Below are 20000 nucleotides of genomic sequence, written 5' to 3'. Positions count from 1 at the left end.
ACTGAAATACATACATACGCAGACACAGAGGCATATATAGATTTAAACACAAATACACACATATATATACATATATACACACATATATATATGTACATATATACATATATACACATATATTCCTACATACACACACATACATGTATACTCACACATACGTACTTACACATACATACATGCATATACATACGTATACACAAATGCACACGCGTGCGTTTACATAGTTGTGTGCGTAAGTGCACAGATATACACATACTTTCACATACGTACATATATTGTGCGTATAATCAAATGTTTATATACACTATATAGTTATCAAATTAGCTCATAAGAATATGTTAAAATATAGTTATTGATGTAAGGTAATAATGGCAACGATACTGTGTATCATAACTTGTATAATCGATGTTGCTTATTTATGTATCTGTTTATATGGGAAGAAGAGAATTACTTGAGTGGAAATAATAACTATAGCATGTACTGAATTAATTTCAAATTGTTATATACGTAAATGATTATTAATTAATATGTCGTTAATGATATTAAGTAATTTCTAAGAAAATGTTAAATTATAGTGATTAATGTAAGGTCATGGAGCCAAAACTAATGCGTAATATAAGTGTTACAGTCATTATTATTTAAATATATGTAAATACACGGGAGGAAGAGAACTACTATAGCAGAGTTAATGAATCCAAGTGTTCAGAAAAAGTCTTCAAAGAAAAGCGCACATATTAATTTCAATTTATTATTAATATATTTGATATTTATGTTATCATATAATATAATCAAATATTTTAAAATTAAACTTAGAAAACACATATTTCGCTGCATGACTACAAAAATATTATTTTCATTTCGTAAGTGAAGTAAATGTCTTTAGATGTGAGGATTCTAGAATCTTCTTCAGTACACAAGTTACATCACCTGCTTGAGGCTCTATAAGAACTTGCGGAACAAATTATGTCTCATCTAATTTTAAATTCAATGTAATTATCCTTTAAATCCCATATGAAATTACGTAATCCGGTGGAATTAATTTTTATCTATTCTAAAATATTGGTGGTTAACCATTCTGATTTTAATCCTATTTTCGGTAGAGCCTATATAAAAAAAAATTTTACCTTGAGATTCTACTGCACATTGGTAGACTACGTTATCTTTCTTACATGGATTTTAACTTTACAATTAGTTTTAACTTTACAGTCACAATAATCGTTTACATTCTTTTATATATATTTATTAAAATAATTGATTGCAAGGGAGCTACTGTGGTTTATTTTCCTCCTCTCGTTCGGGAATCTATGGCCGTTAGTATTATTGCAAGAGATTAGGGGACTGGGTTTAAATTGAGATGAATTAATATCTTGGATATTTCTATTAGAGAAGAATTTATTTAATTTTCCATTGTTAAAAGATGATATAATTGAGACCAGGCTACCAATTTTGATATTTTTATAAATGATAATATCACTACATTTGTTATCGGTGTTAAAATGCTTATAAATAAACTTATATATCGATTTAATTATATTATTTTAAAATTTACATTGCATATGAAATAATTAACCAAATCCTATTATGCTCAACAGAATTATTTTTAGAAAGCTTCTGATCATTTTTAGATTTAGAAGAGTTAATGGAAGGAGTATATGATTAGTTTTTACTATTTTGAAAATTGTGTGAATTATCAATGGTGTTGGTATTCAAGGTAATTTGTTTATTCATACCATCATGTTTATTAATTAGATATTTATCTTTATGAGAATAATCATAACTATTGAATGGTTGTTTATTATTAATCTTAGGTTTATATTCTTTTATTCTTTTATTTTTTTTCAGTCATTTGACTGCGGCTATGCTGGAGTACCGCCTTTAGTCAAGAAAATTGACACTAGGACTTATTCTTTGTAAGCCTAGTTCTTATTCTAATCGGGCTCTTATGCCGAACCGCTAAGTTACGGTGACGTAAACAAACCAGCATCAGTTGTCAAGCGATGTTGGGGGACTAACACAGACACACAAACATACACACACACACACACACATATATATATATATATATATATATATATATATATATAATATATATATATATAATACATATATATATAATATATATGATGAATGACTGCGACTCAAAAATTTGAAGAAGTTAGCAGGCATGAAACGATCGTAGTGTGAAATTAATTATATTTTTTTAATAATTTTGTTATATATTTAAATAATATAAATTAAATAATAATATGTATTGGCTTAAGTTCTTCATTGTTTGATTTGCCTAATAGTGGTTTTGTCTCTAATTTAATACTATATACATATATATATATATATATATATATATACGACGGGCTTCTTTAAGTTTCCGTCTACCAAATCCACTCACAAGGCCTTGGTCAGCCCGAGGCTATAGTAGAAGGCACTTGCCCAAATTGACACGCAGTGGGACCGAACCCGTAGTCATGTGGTTGGGAAGCTAGCTTCTTATCACACGGCCACTCCTGCGCCTATAGCACAGCCACTCTTGAATTTTTCTGTATTTTGTTTACTATTTCGAGGTTGATTCATATTAATTTTAACTTTATTATTATCACTTAGCGATTTATTAACAGAGGTATTATTAATGTTACGTTTATTTTTCTACTAGTTATAGCTTTAACTGAATTGCCAAATTTTACAGTTTTAATTCTATCGTATTCATTTATATCGTTTGGTCTATGGTATTTTATTGTGTCTCTATATCCAGCTTTAGCTAGAGCCATGTTGTAATAATCTGCGTATTTCATAAATATGTTTTCATTAGATAATAGATGTGTTAGTCATTTCCCAGTGTTGGAGACTAATGTGCTTTTAATTATCTTGGACGATTACTTAGGAAACTAATATAGCTTAAATTTGTATTTAATTTATGAAAAGGTTCGTGTTTACCGGCTATTAGATTGAAATTATCATCCAAAAAGTTAACTGAGTTATTTTTTTCAATAAAGAGGGAAAGTCCATGTCTGTTGAAACATTTATCAAATCGTTTCTTAAATCATTCTATTTAGATGCATCCTTGATGACAAAATGTGTATCGTCCCTATACATTCCACCCCTAATTTCAGGAAATTCATCATGCAGGTCACGCAAAAATATATAAGCAAGAGTCATAGTAGTTATGGAAGACAAATATATAGGCAAGTAATGCAAACAATAAAAAGGCAAGGGCAAGATATAAAACAACACTTTGAAAGTTATAAAACAAACCAATAACTAATTTTCAACAGTTGCAGTGGAACTTCATTGGCTAAACAACTTCCTTTACAAAACATTAGCTATTTGCTAAATTATTCTGAATTTCGGGCATAAAGTTCTGCATTTTTAAGATTTGGAAATCATTTAGTTTTTATATTAATGATTAATATTTATAGCTTCAGTTTGAGTAGCTACTAACTTGCCGACGCACAGGACATTCCCTTTGTAGCTATGTATAATATATTTCTTATGTTTATATGAATATACATATTTAGTCACATTTTCGTGTTTGTTCGTGGCGGTATATTTTAATCATATAATCATATATAGCCTGTGTGAAAGTGTGCTCTTTAAAATGTATATAGATATATAAATATCTACATATAGAGGAAGAGAGAGAGAGGGAGGAAGGGGGGAGGGAGGAAGGGAGGGAGAGAGGGAGGAAGGGAGGGAGAGAGGGAGGGAGGGGATATATATATAAGCACACATATTTATATATAGGCAAGCACATGTAAACAGTCACGTACACACACACACACACACATATATATATGTATGTACGTATGTATGTATCTATGCATGATTGTATGTATGTATGTATGTATGTATGTATGTATGTATGTTGGTATATGTGTGTGTGTATGTGTGTGTATGTGTATATGTGTGTGTATCTGCCGGTATGCTTATGTGTGCGTGATTCATGTATGTATGTATGTATGTTGATATATGTGTGTGCCTCTGTGTGTGTGTGTGTGTATATATATCTGCCGGTATGCTTATGTGTGCGTGATTCATGTGGATATATAGGTTAGATATTGTATACAAATGTGGACGTATAGGTTAGATACTGTATACAAATGGTAAGTTTTCTTCTGCTGAGCGACCACTTCAGTTTCCTGCAGATGAACAGAACATCGAGAAAGCCTGAATATGTCTTAAGAGTCCATAATGTTTGTGTAATGTTTATTTTTATGTGAATAACAGTACCGAAGTGAAGATTGATATATTTCAGTAGTCATTAGATCCATGTTAAATATAACATCTCGAAAGTAACACTGACATTTTGTACGTACACTCACACACACACACAGAAACACACGTGCGCATATAGATATACATACATATATACATAGAAATAGGGAGGGGAGGGAGAGAGTGGAATTACACCCATATACATACTCACATATATATACATAGTTTATAATGGTGCTTACACGAACAAATTCATAGTATATGATGAATATAAGTGACTGAACTATATTTAGCGATATAGTCTGATCATGGTAATACTTCGTGTAGAAGTTATATATCCACCATTGATAATCATTAGATGGCAATCCTAAATCTCATTCGAATCTCTTTCTCTCTTCCACTTGTTTCAGTCATTTGACTGCGGCCATGCTGGAGCACCGCCTTTAGTCGAGCAAATCGACTCCGGGACATTCTTTGTAAGCCCAGTACTTATTCTATCGGTCTCTTTTGCCGAACCGCTAAGTGACGGGGACATAAACACACCAGCATCAGTTGTCAAGCAATGCTAGGAGAACAAACACCGACACACAAACACACACACATTCATATATATATATATATATATATATATATATATACGACAGGCTTTCAGTTTCCGTCTACCAAATCCACTCACAAGGCATTGGTCGGCCCGGGGCTATAGCTGAAGACACTTGCCCAAGGTGCCACGCAGTGGGACTGAAACCAGAACCATGTGGTTGGTTAGCAAGCTACTTACCACACAGCCACTCCTGCGCCTATGTTAGCACTGTTTATGAATTACTGTTACTATCAATGCATAATATCTGTAACAAATGTACAACGCATTTGATATTGAAATTCCTTTTCTATAAGTTCGCTTTAAAATTGGAGGGTAAAGTTCATATCGAATATATCTAGAGTAGCGAGCATGAGAATTTAGTTACCTCATAGATCACAGCAGTTTATTTAAAACCATCCTAAGCTATAGGCCTCTCATCTCCATTCATATATCACGTGATCACGTGACCGACCAGACCATCAAATGTTGCTACACATCGCTGGTCACAATGCGTTCGCATTGTTTTAGCCTTCGAACGACGCCACCTCGCTGGCTAAGCGAGCAGGCCAAAAGAAGAAAGAGTGAGAAAGAGTGGTGAATGAGTACAGCAGGGATCACCACCCCCTGCCGGAGCCTCGTGGAGCTTTTAGGTGTATTCGCTCAATAAACACACACAACACCCGGTCTGGGAATCGAAACCGCGATCCTCCGACCGCGAGTCCGCTGCCCTAACCACTGGGCCATTGCGCCTCCACCATTCATATATACTTCAACATATATTCACGAACGCGAAAAGCACAGGCATCGTATGTGTGTATAGACGTGTGCATATATGAAAATGCATACATACACACACATATATATATGCATATATATACACACATACACACAGACACACACGCACACACACACACACACACATATATATAAATATATTCTTTTATTTGTTTCAGTCATTTGACTGCAGCCATGTCGGTGCACCGCCTTTAGTCGAAGAAATCCACCCAACGACTTATTCTTTGTAAGCCTAGTACTTGTTCTACCTGTCGCTTTTGCGGAACCGCTAAGTTACGGGGACATAAACACAGTAGCATCGGTTGTCAAACGATAGTGGGTGGGGGGACAAACACAGACACACAAACATATACATATACATATATATATATACTACTCATATATATATATATATATATATATATATATATATATATAATATATATATATATATATATATATATATATATATATATATATATAGGTACAATAAATTTAGGGTGAATACTACTTAATAAGTGTAAGCACCTGTATACGCCAGCTAGTAGCTATTTTTATAGGTCGTTTATAAAGCTTGAAACACGTGTATCGCGACATCCTTTGTGTTCTGTTTTTGATTTCATTTGATATATAATATATATATATCTGAGTATATCAGAACAGAAGATTGGAAAATTTTCTTAGTTTATTCGCCAGTATATATGTTTGATTTACTAATGGGAGTTACAAAATTCTACATGTAGAAGATTCCCTACATATTTCACCAACAGATACAACACTTTAACTCCTATTAGCAAGTCAAATATGTATAATAGTGAATAGATTATACCAACATGTTCTCCAATCTCCTGTTTTGTTACAAAATTAATCTGCAGAACAATTTCCGGAATTTTCAACTCCATACCTCACATAAATATAACATCTACACACATATTCAGATTACCGAAATAAGCTTGAAAAGGACAGAATGTTTTTCTTCCCAGCCACATCTTTCCGGGTTCAGTTCCACTGCATGCACTTTCTGCAAGAGCTTCTACTATATCCTCGGGGTGGCCAAAGCCTTGTAACTGGATTTCATAGACGGAAACTAAAAGAAGCCCATCGTATATGTGTGTGCGAGTATGTGTCTGTGTGAGTGTATGTATACGTATGTAAGTCTGTATGTATATGAATTGAATTAAATTGTCTTTGTCGTGTCTTGTCTAATTGTTTGCCTTTCCCCACTACTTTAATCTACACTTACAGGTTCAAATGGAAACCACTTATAAACGTTGTGAACAGGACAATCACATAACCACAACTTCAACTGCTGTTCAAACTGGAATTTGGCGGGGTGGGGGCGTACCTATTTGAGCACTCAAAACGCATACCTATTAGCTTGAGCCATCTTGGCGAAAACTCCTTATATCCTTTATATGATGTATAAGTATATGTATACGTGGTATATGTGTGTGTGTATATGCACATATATGAGTGTATGTACGTGTGTGGTGGGTGCCTTTGGGTTTGTGTTTGTATCCCAGCACAGCTTGAAAACTGCTGTTGGTTAGTTTACATCCACATAAATCAGCGGCTCGATGAAAGAGAGCGGTAGAATAAGAACCAGTCTTCAAAAATAAAACGTACTAGGATTGGTTCATTCGACAATAAATTCTTCAGGGCAGTGGCTCAGCTTGGCCGAAGTCGAATGATTAAAGCAAGCAACAGATTAGACACCACACACATTTTAAATATGTATGTATATGCATGTATGTATGTATGTATGTATGTATATATATATATATATATATATATATATATATATATATATATTATTATATAATATATATATATATGTATTATATTAAATTAGAGATAAAACCACTATTAGGCAAATCAAACAATGAAAAACATAAGCCAATACATAAAATTAATTTAATTTATATTATTTTAAATATATATCAAAAGTATTAAAAGTTTAATAAAAGATATGTATACACATATATATATATATACACATATATGTATATATATGCAAGTATATACTTATGTGTGTATATGTGTGTGTGTTTGTGTGTATGTATGCATGTATGTATATACGTATTTATCTATATAATTTCATGCAGCATGATCGCTTATGCTATAGATCAAGAAACGACTTCATAGGCATATTCAGGCAGTTTAGAAACCAAAATATGCTGTCCTTGGCAAAAGTTGACCAAAGACTGTCGTGTTAACCATTATTATAAACAATGTCCTCCCTACTCTTCAGACTGTACACTTATGCTGAACTTCATTCTAATTCATCTCTCCCTAATCTACACAAAGCAGAAGAATATATTTCGTTTGGTTAACGAACGAAATCAGTTGCAGTCAGAGTCATTTACAATCAGAACGGAATTGACTCTCAAAATAAAAAAAAACATCGACAACTATATAATTCAGCTACATCTAATCTATCATATAAAATCCGTTCTGTCTGTCTGTGTGTTTGTCTACTAGGATCTCGGGCATCCTCCATCCGATTGCGCTCAAATTTGATGTGTAGATACCGACGGTATCAGGGCGTGTATAAGTCTTGAAAAAATTACAAAAATCGATTCCAGGTAAGAATGCAATCGATAAAGCCGTGGGAACGTGCATTTGTACGCGCAAGTACATCAGCTGTTGCGATCGGTACTACACGTACGCGAGAAAAATGCACGTGCAGTTTGTGCAAAAAAAAACCCGGCTGGCTTGAAATAATGCCACAAAATGCAGTATATTTAAGAGACCAAAAAAGTAAGATGCAAAAGAGATATTTTTTTCAAACTTGGCATGAAGGAAGGAAAGACTATTTGGTTTCTCAAGAAGCTTTTTTTTTGCCTCAACTTTCTTTACCAAAATCAAAAATTATATTGAAATAAAGGCATGCTTAATTATTTTTTAATGAAAAGAAAACACTGATTGCTTTTTATTCAGCAGATATGATTCAGCACCGTCGATTGGACGGGCTGCGTTTGACTCGTATTTAAATATAATAATTAAAGCAGGAAAATCCGCAAAAAATTTAATAGAGAAATAGCATTAAATAGTCGAGAAACCTATATGAAGGGGTTAGGATAAACTTTCATGACAAGACAATCTAAGTACAGGACAAGGTGTAGCTTTTATACATCAGATATTTCTAAATCTTCTTTATTCTTCTCTATCAAACAATTCTGTTGTTCACTGGCCAAACACAAGTAGCATTGTACTGTGTTTAGCGCCATGTCAATTACCGAGACGATCTCAGTATCAGAATTCTAAATGCTCTAGAAGGCGTTGCGGAGGTGAGTTCAGTGTAGATAACTCTCTCACAAAATCCAATTCCTTTCCATGAGTTTAATTAAGCTGCTGCTACTGTTTTGAGCTTACGATCACAATCGGGTTCTTGCATCAAGACATTCTATGCGGCCGTCTACGATTAACTTAGAGGCAAGATTTTTTTTACTTCATAATTAAGTTTATATGTGCGACGGTTAGTCTTAAGAATTTCGTAAAATTATCTAAAAGTGCTGCATGTTAGTTACGTCTATCAGCTTCATATGTGAGTTCCGTGTTATCTACTTTCCCAAAGAATTTGGTGGTGTTTTAATAAGTATACAGAAATTCTGCAGGCCACATTATATAAAGAAAAACAACCTATTGTTGAGTATGGCATATAATTAACGACTTTATGAATATCTTTATATGTGGTGTATATATACATACACACACATATGTGTATTCATATGCATACATATGTATATATCTATACATACATGTATATATACATATGCTCTTTTACTCTTTTACTTGTTTCAGTAATTTGACTGTGGTCATGCTGGAGCACCGCCTTTAGTCGAGAAAATCGACGCCAGGACTTATTCTTTGTAAGCCTAGTACTTATTCTATCGGTCTCTTTTGCCGAAAAGCTAAGTTACTAGGACCTAAACACACCAGCATCGGTTGTCAAGCGATGTTGAGGGGACAGACACAGACAAACAGACACACACACATGCATATGCATATTATACATATGCATATATATATAGATATATATATACAAACACACAGACACAGACACACACACACACACACACACACAACACACATATATACATATATAATATATATATATATATATATATATATATATATATATACACGCACACACAATGCTAAGTTTGCTCTTTCATTCCCGTTCTACGTCATATTCCTGACAACATCAATGATGTGGAAGTTGACAGATTGTTCTTCGTAAGTGGGATGGTGTAAATAGAAGAAAGAAATATAATTGTGAGGTATATTCTGGAGAGCACACTCTATCTTACATATTTACGCAACATATATACGTTCAAAGCCAACATATTCATAAACTGAAAAGAAAACAAACAGAAATGAAATAACTCTGATGCGATGTAGACTCGAGTGTAACAACAATAACAACGACGACGACGGGCGCCACGACATCAGCAATAACATTAATAGCAATATCAACTACAGCACGAACAATGTCCAGCAAACTGGACTCTCCTACCTTTCACGAGAGATGACACAGGTGGTAGCTTCCCATATATTTGCATTTTGGTTGGATGACGCTTCCACGAGAGATTTTGAGCTCTCATAAGGAGGTGAGTGTAGGTTCCATCTAACCACCTCTCAAGCTTCTACACGGTTGGTGACAATTGATATCTGTGTGCATCTATTGACCTAAACATTTTCTGATGAAGGATATAATGTATCAATATATCTACATTAACTGTACTGTGTGTTAGAGGAGGAGTTTTGTGATATTTCTGTTGAAAATACTGATACATATTTTACTGGGGGAAAGGTTCTCTCGAGAAAAGACCATTAGGACATAGGTCTTTCACACTAGATGAGAAAGGTGGGTCATATATATATATATATATATATGTGTGTGTGTGTGGTGTGTGTGTGTGTCTGTGTGTGTGTGTGTGTGTCTGTGTGTGTGTGTGTGTGTGTCTGTGTGTGTGTGTGTGTGTATAGGGAGAGTTTACGAAAAAAAACAAAAGACGAAGACAGTTGGTGTACAAAACAAACAGATGTATTAGTATAACGCTCAGCAATAGAAAAAGTCTTTTACGTTTGAACCCTACGCTCTTCTATAGAAAGGAACACAGAAAAAACAAGGAGAGAAACAAGGAGAGAAAAAAGGAGATACAAAAAGGAGAGGAAAAATGTGTGTAGTGGCTAGCGATCTAACATGGCGACCTATATATATATAGATTACATATATATATATATATATATATATATATATATATTATATATATATATATATATATATATATACATATATATATGTTTGAAATTACAGGAAAACATGAGACGAAGACAGGTGTATGAACAACAAGCAGGTGTATTTAGTTTGACGCTCGGAAAAGTGAGAAAGTCTTTTACGTTTCGATCTTACGCTCGTCAACAGAAAGGAAGAAAAGAAAATAAACAGAGAGAGAATAGAAAAACTTGGGGATTTAGCGATCAAGCATGGCGGCTGGTTGGGAGAAAAAGGGTTTGACAGAAGACGTAGAAGGAAGGGGAGATAGTAAAAAATTTGTGATCCCAAAATGAAGGTGAGCGTGCGTGTGTGTACGTGAGAATGTGTGTGCGTGAGTGTGGATAGAGCTAGTGACTTTCACGTGTGTATGTGTGCGAGTGTGTGTCTAAGGAGTGGGTGGGTAGGAGTGATGAGAGGAGGTAGGTGTCAAATAGAGAGAAGAGAGGAGGGGTGTTGAGGCCATAGTTGCAAAGGACCGAAGAGAGAAGATTAAACCTACTCACGGCGAAGGCGGGACTCCGGATGCAAAGACAATCCGAATACAGACAGGTGTTGTAGTGAATGACCGGTAGAGTGGAAATGGCGCGAGACCGAGGTGTCATTGCCGAGTTTGATCTCTGGGAGATGCTCTATCAACCGGTCAGCGAAGCGGCGTCTCGTTTGAACGATGTACAGAGAAGGTAAGAAAAAGCAGGAGATGCAGTAAATGACGTTGCTAGAAGTGCAGGTAAAGGAGTCGGTCATATGATAGGGACGATGATGGGTGCCTGCGAGGGCGGTAGTGTTGGAGAGGCAAGGGCAAGTGAGACAGCGTGGGCGGTGGCAGGGGAGCAAGTCATGTTGGGAACTGGTGTTAGGGAAGAAACTGTGGACCAGTAGGTCACGCAGGTTGTGGGCATATATATATATATATACATGTATGTATATATGTTTGTATATATATATATATATATATAATATACATGTATGTATATATGTTTGTATATATGTATATGTATATATATATATACATGTATGTATATATGTTTGTATGTATAATATATATATTATATATATATATATATATATATAATATATATAATATGCATGTATATATATATATATATGTATTTGTTGATTCATCAAGAAGCGATAAATTACTTATATCAGGTATATCAGATTAAAGTTGTATATAGAAGTATATCTATAAATATATGTATCTATGCATATTTGTACGTATTCATATGTGAAAGCAAAATTCTCGAAATAATAAATAGCAACGGAGATTAGATAAAGCATGACATTAATAGATCAATTGTGAAATAGGGGGGTGAATTTAGTGGCGCGCATAACGGGTTCCGTTAATATAGACAGAAAGCAATGAAGTAAATAATAGATATACAGCTAATAAATGGAGGATGGCGAAACTAGTCAACAAAGGAATGTATATTCTTATAATTACAATCTGTGATTCAACTCCTGTTATTCGAGCTACACGCGCGCTCGCACACATGGTATGCAAATAGATTGATAGATAGGCAAGTATACAGACAGATCGTGAAGGGGCCCCCACCTGTAAAGTTACTGTCCCTATGCTCGAGCGAGGACTGATATGAATATATATATATATATATATATACATAAATATATAATATATATAATATATATATATATATATATATATATATATATATATATATATATATATATATATAATATATATATATATATATACTATATTAGAAGAAATGAGGTACTCAGAAAATCGGATGGTTTATATTTACAGATATTTATTTGTATATTACATTTTTTTATACTTAGATCATGTATTAACTTAGATCATGTATTAACTTAGATCATGTATTAGCGCTTTCTCCCATTCTAGTGGGGTTTTCAAATCAAACTAAGTGTATATACTTATACACAAACACACGCGTATGTCTGTGAGTGTGTGTGTGCGCGCGCACGTGCGTCTTTCTGTCAATTATCTCTTACCTGTCTCAGTGATTCCACTGTGACTATGCAGGGAACCGCCTTGATGACTTTTAGTCGAAGGAATCGAACTCAGTACTTAGTATTTTTTTTTACCTTGTAAATCATATTCCATGGGTCTCCTAATGAAAACCACCAGGTTCCGAGGATGTAGCGCCAACACCGTTTGTAGAGGGGACGGTAGGGACAAAGAGAAACAAACGCATACACACACACACACACATATATATATATATATATATATATTATATATATATATATAATATATATAACTAAAAGAAGCCCATCGTATATATATATATATATATATATATATATATATATATATATAATATATATATATATATATACGATGGGCTTCTTTTAGTTTCCGTCTGCAAAATCTACTCACAAAGGTATAGAACAAGACAGTCACTGAAGGTCTCGCGGAATAGGACCTAACTCATAACCAGTTGGTTGAAAGGTGCCTATATATAGAGAGATAGAGAGATAGATAGATAGATAGATAGATAGATAGATAGAGAGAGAGAGAGAGGAGAGAGAGAGAGAGAGAGATAGATAGATAGATGGATAGATATAGATAGATAAATAGAAAGATGATAGGTAGATAGACACACACACATACATACATATATTTATTCACGTGAATATATATAATACCTATTTATATAGCTTAATACAACATATATTACATATATTTGTATGCATAATATATAACACATATATACATAAATATATACATATATTCACATACATACATACATAGAGAAGGTGGTTTATTAGTCCTGTTGCTTATTTCTTTCTCCTTTTCTCTCTCTCTCTCTCTCTCTCTCTCTTCCATTTCTCCATCAATTTATTTCTCCCTGTTTGCCTGCCCCTCCCCTCTCCCAATCGGCTCACTCATCAGAAAAGTCAACCCAACATAGGAATTCATTTATCGCCATCATCATCACTCACTTTCAATTTCCTCGTATCTCATTAATTTTCTTTTAATCTATTCAAATTTTTTTTTAGTTTTTTTTTTTTTCTATCAGTTTCCATGGTTGATTATTGAAATTTTTCTATTTAATCATTCGTTCGTTAATTCATTGCTTTCTTTGTGTTTTTATTATCTAGTGTAGGTTATATAAATATACTAAATAAATATGAATATTATACGACTTTGTTTTCTGTGTATATCAAAGAGAAAAATTTAATAGCAACCTAACTTGTTTAGCTCTACTGGGCATGCAATGGAAAGCGTCAATCTTTGCTCCAAATTCGTTCCGCTCTAGCAGTCATGCGTGGGAGAGCGTCATGTTTTGCTTGCTCAGCAGCCAACTGGCTAACGCTAACATCTAACATCTTGTAAGACAAAAGACATGACATGGAAGTCTAAGGCGCCTCGTTTGCTTTATACATGAATTTCTGCTCCAGAGAAGTTCACTTTGCAACGTTGTGTTTTGCGTTCGACTCTGCCTCACAAATGTTTAAATTTCCGGAATTTGGTATTTGGAAATGACAGAATACCTGATGCACGAAAAGGAATAGGGATGCCAGTAAACCCCCTAGATGCGACAACCGATGCATGTGCTGTGGAGTTAACAATAAGCATGTCTCTCACATCATATGCAATTGTCCGAAAATTTCCTCACAGTATCAACTGATTATGAGACACGCTGTTGTGGCCAGCTGGAACTTTGCACAAAGACGTCCGAGGGGAAGATGATCTCATGGATTAAGTTACAATGATATGTAAAGTATAATACTGGTCATTGTGCTCACTCTGGGATGAAACCGGAAATTACATAGTTTTGAAGCAAAGTTCTTAACCCCGTGGCCATTTCGGTGCATATTTACATTTCTATAATTTCTTAGATTTGGTCCGAGACTAATTCTATTTTTCACTTACTTGCATTTGGTTCTCTCGGAGCTTATTCCACTTCACCGAACACATTTTGAGTATGATTCTACTCTCTTTGAGATATTCAGGTGGTTTCCAGTCGTAAATACTGAATGAGAAAGTGGGGCAGTACGTCTATGTATTTATGACAAAAGCGTCATGAATAATAATAACATTAAGACGATGAGGACGAGAATGAGGAGGGAGAAGATGATGGTGGATGTGGTGGGACGGTGGTAGTAGTGGGACGATGGTGGTGGTGGTGGTGGTTTTTGAACGGTGATGGTGGTAGTGGTAGTAGTTGTAGTAGTAGTAGTAGTAGTAGTAGTAGCAGCAGCAGCAGCAACAGCAATAGCAGCAGCAGCAGTAGTAGTAGTAGTAGTAGTAGTAGTAGTAGTAGTAATGGTGGTGGTCTTCGTCGTTGTCTTGTCGTTTTTGTCGAGTTGATGCCGTCGTAATAGTAGCGTTAATGCCTGTATGGTGTCGAATAGGTGATGGCGGTGTTGTTGCTGTTGGTGACGGCGGTGTTGGTTGTTATTGGCGGTGAAGAGGCGGTGATGGTGTTATATGCAAGCGTGGCGAGTAGAACGCGATTGAATCGATTGAACCGCATTATGAACATTGGTGATGTGGCTGACGACATCACCACTAGATGTTTGAAAGTCTCGTCAGTTCTCTCAAACAAGTTAATAAGCATTTTGGTCTGAAAAATTCTCACGAAGTGCAGCAAATGATTTGGAACTGCAATAAAGCAAAAAATACAATTTACTAGAAATCCTGATGACAAAGGCGGAATAATTATCTCAATGACTTACATTATTTTAATTATATCGGTAAGCACGGAAGACAACTATGGTCAGGTTTTGGTTTTATTAAATCTCCCCCAACGAATCTTGGACTTTACCACACTTGCTAGTGTAATGAAAGTATACCACTAAGTATGTTACTGTAATGAATTAAGAATAAGTGTGGAGAAGCAAAACACGTATTACCTCGCTTGAGAGAAGTGATGAGACTTTCAAACTAATAGCGGTGATGTTGTCTGCCTAAATTAGAAATCATTAGAAACTATTGCTGAATCCAAACTTATTTCCCTACTCGATATTCTTTTCATTCCCTAACAATTCTACTATATGGCCCTACTCAAAGTATTCTCTTGTAGGCTGGAAAACATGGGAGAGTGTTCGTACCTTTGGTGGTCAGGGTAATCCTGGATCTGTGGGGTTTCTTGATTGACCATAGTTGAGGTTTCTCCTGTATCAGGGTGACTGCTTCCTTCATGTTATTACATACTTTGTATGATCCAAGCACTCCGTCGGTTACGACGACGAGGGTTCCGGTTGATCCGATCAACGGAACAGCCTGCTCGTGAAATTAACGTGTAAGTGGCTGAGCACTCCACAGACACGTGTACCCTTAACGTAGTTTTCGGGGATATTCAGCGTGACACAGAGAGTGACAAGGCCGGCCCTTTGAAATACAGGTACAACAGAAACAGGAAGTAAGAGTGAGAGAAAGTTGTGGTGAAAGAGTACAGCAGGGATCACCACCATCCCCTGCCGGAGCCTCGTGAAGCTTTAGGTGTTTTCGCTCAATAAACACTCACAACGCCCAGTCTGGGAATCGAAACCGCGATCCTACGACCGCGAGTCCGCTGCCCTAACCACTGGGCCATTGCGCCTCCACACTTTGTATGATATCTATTCTTTAACTGCCTGTCACAGTCTTTTCCTTTTCTTCTTTCCCATGTTTTGTGTAAATTCCTTCACAACTGTTGTGTCAGCAGCAGAAGTTAGCACTCTTCTATAAACCTGAAGCTACGTACCTATGTAATAAATGTGATTTTTTCATGTCGCCCCAACCCCTATTCATAACCGATGCTGATGTTGTTGTTTTGTTTTTAGCTTTTTTGTATCACAGCTGTTTCACAATTTTGACCATTTTCCCCTTTTCTTTTCCATTTTCAGGTTAAACAACGCAATGTTACCATACAAGAAATCATAAACTCAAATATTGACAACAGTAACACCAAACTATAATAAGAATAAAAAAAGAGGAACAGCAGCAGAAGAAGCGACGACAGAAAGAAAACAATTGTTAAATCTACGAAATCCCTCATCTAACCAGTAACACAACCGCTATTTACAAATAAAATAACAATGTAATGATATTATTAGTGCTCCGAAGAAGGTAAAAACAAATAAAGAGTTGTTTATGGAAATGAGTGTTTTTAACCATAGCACACATCAGTTTAACGCCATGAGTGTTAATCCGTCACCGTCCCCCAACTCTGGTTCATCGTCAGCAGCAGCAGCAGCGGCAGCGGCAGCAGCCGCCGCTGTCCACTTTAGCAGTTATGGCCTTGAAAACACAACAGAATTAGGGGACTGGTTCTATGCCTGGAACGATACATGGAACGAAACTAACAACGATACGTCGTATAGTATGTCTTCTGAAGCATCTTCGCAAACCCCTCTTCCAATCTGGACAACAGTGATACTCGGTATCATGGCGGGCGTGTGCAGCCTAGTCACTGTGCTAGGTAACGCCATGGTGCTGTTTTCCTTTGCTATTGAGCGAACCATTCGCCAACCGACGAACTATTTTATAGCATCTTTGGCAGTATCTGATCTTTTGATCGGATCATTTTCAATGCCATTTTTCACATCGTATCTTCTACTTGGATATTGGCCCATGGGTCCTTGGCTATGTGACCTCTGGCTATCACTAGACTGGACAGTGTGTCTAGCTTCACAATATACAGTATTTCTAATTACAATGGATCGTTTTTGCTCTGTTAAACTTCCAGCCAAGTACCGAAACTGGCGGACAGAAAGGAAAGTAATAATTATGATAGCCGTGATATGGGTGTTACCAATTTCAATTTTTTTTACATGTATTATTGGTTGGCAATTTTTTGTTGGAAAGCGGACAGTACCAGAACGTGAGTGTGAAGTACAATTCATGAGTGATCCAGTGTTTCTTCTACTATTAACAATTGGATATTATTGGACAACATTAATTGTTATGTGCGGTCTATATACAGGCATTTACAGAGTGGCCTTGATGTTGCAGAGAAAATCAGAAGCAAAACATAAAAAAATAAGTGCTGCAATGGAAATGGCAACAGACCAGATACGACAAGCTCACTCTCTAAGAGCTGGGCATGCTGACAAAACGGGGGCTGGTAAGGATCACAAAGACGGAAACAATGTAGCAATGACCACAACAAGTTTCAGTTCCAAGCGAAACAGTGAAAAGGAAGAAGAGCGGTCAAGTAGTCCAGCTTTTGCTTCAGATGATGAAAATAGTAGTCAGTCTCCTAAACCATCCAAGAAACCATCCCCGAAGGATCTTCCACAATTACTGTGTGATATTGGGAAAGTACCAGCCGGTTTAATTGAAGATGCACCTATGGCAACGAGTAAGAGTCATATTAAAGCCAATGGCAGCAAAAAAACTAAGGGAAATCTAAAATTTTCAACGAAACAAAGTCAGAAAGGCAAGAATAATGTAGCAGAAAGTTTAAACAATAGATCTATGTCAAATGCTAACACAAATACTGTTATGGCATTATATGAACCTGCCGAAGTGAAAACTGCTCAGAAATCATCGCGATCGACTTCTTTAGTTGATAAACAAAACTCTACAATCCCTCTTCTCATAAATGAAACTAACAAATTTGCCTTTGAAGAAGGAATTAAAGAAACTGAAAATATATTAAAGAACGAAGGTAACGCGGCAGAGGATGACGAAGAAGAAGATTTGATAGATTGTAGTATTCCTCACTTAGCAGCTGAATCCGCTGAAAGTATAAAGCTTCTTCCAGAAATCATGCCAGACACGACATATACTGGAGACAACAATTTGATAACTTTGGATTCATGTGAACCTGAGAGCAATGAGGTCCAGAATTCTCCTGTTTGGAAGAGGAGATCTCTCGTCAAGTATTCAGCATCATCTCCGGCCATAGACCTAACCGCTACTTCGTCAGCAGTTGCGGAAGCCAGCTATTCTAGTTATGATGAAGATGGAGGAGAGGGAGGCGAAGAAGGAGAAATGACCAGTTTACTTCAGCAGTGTATCTCTCAACCTTCTGTGATGATGACGGCCACGACAACAACAACGCCCCCACCAATTACAATGTCCTCAGAAATAACAACAGCTGAAATGGAACCAGAAAATGATAATACTGCAGCCACAATACTTACTATGGCAATGGAGGAAATACCGAAAGTGAATTCCACAGCTTCGGACTTTTCTCCTCATTGTCCTGATAAATCGTTTCAATTTCCGGACACAGATTATGAGAAAGAACATAAAAATGTAGCCAATGAAGGCGCCATATTGGAAAATTACGAAAACACACAAGAACAACTAGAAGAACAGCATCAGCAACACGATCCCCAACAGGAACAAACACAAATAGAACAAGAAGAAGAACAAGAAAAACCACAACAGACTGAGGACAACAATGAGCAGCAGAAAGAATTACAACAGGAGCAAGAACAAAAACAACAGCACCTAGAAGAGGAACAAACAGAGAAACAACAAAAGCAAGATCCACAGCAAAAACAGGAAAAACAGAAACTGCAGAAACCGCATACCGCAAACAATCAAAATGATGATTTGACTAGTGTAACTTCTAAACGTAATCTAAAATACAGCAGCCCTTTCCAAACCATAGTGAAAAATATGGGTAAACAGAAGGTACGGCGGAGATCAAAGAAGGAAAAGACGAAATCAAAATCAGAAAATCGTGCAAGGAAGGCACTGAGAACAATTACATTTATCTTAGGTGCCTTTGTTCTGTGTTGGACACCATATCACTTAATGGTGGCCATAATCGGTATGGGAGGAGGCAACAGTGAAGTTAGTGTCACCCTGTATAAAATTACTTACTGGCTGTGCTATTTAAACAGTCCAATTAACCCTTTCTGTTATGCTTTTGCCAATGTACAATTTAAACGAACCTTTTTGAGAATTCTACGATTTGATTGGCACCGGACATGAAGCAAATTCAACATTAAAGAAAGATATATTATATATGCATACAAATATGTATACAATATATATATATATACATATATGTGTGTGTGTGCGTATATATAAATATACATATATGTATACGTATATACACGTAGATATATGTACATATATGTATATGATACACACACGTTGTATGCATAAATATATACATACATATATATACATGTGCAAATATTTATCCGTATATATATATACATATATACACATACATACACACACACATATATATATATATGTATATATACATAAATGTG

General features: G+C 35.6%; 1 protein-coding gene across 4 annotated transcripts in view; it reads left to right on the top strand.

Annotated features, from left to right (window-relative positions):
• Window positions 1-19782, top strand: part of LOC115209874 — an 845616-nt gene extending 825834 nt beyond the window's left edge. For 3 of the 4 annotated variants that reach the window (XM_036500912.1, XM_036500913.1, XM_036500914.1), the window contains one exon: window positions 16665-19782. In XM_036500912.1, coding sequence (XP_036356805.1) covers window positions 16912-19710 — 2799 coding nt within the window. In that variant the 5' untranslated portion in view covers window positions 16665-16911 and the 3' untranslated portion in view covers window positions 19711-19782. Of the gene's footprint in view, window positions 1-9411; window positions 9433-16664 lie in introns of those variants that run through there. The other variant, XM_029778237.2, reaches the window with a different exon arrangement.
• The last annotated feature ends 218 nt before the right edge of the window (window positions 19783-20000 follow it).

The sequence above is a fragment of the Octopus sinensis genome, linkage group LG3, assembly GCF_006345805.1.
Source record: "Octopus sinensis linkage group LG3, ASM634580v1, whole genome shotgun sequence".
Lineage (NCBI taxonomy): Eukaryota > Metazoa > Mollusca > Cephalopoda > Octopoda > Octopodidae > Octopus > Octopus sinensis.
Note: the sequence above shows the minus strand (reverse complement) of the source record. Positions and strands in the feature narration are given on the sequence as shown.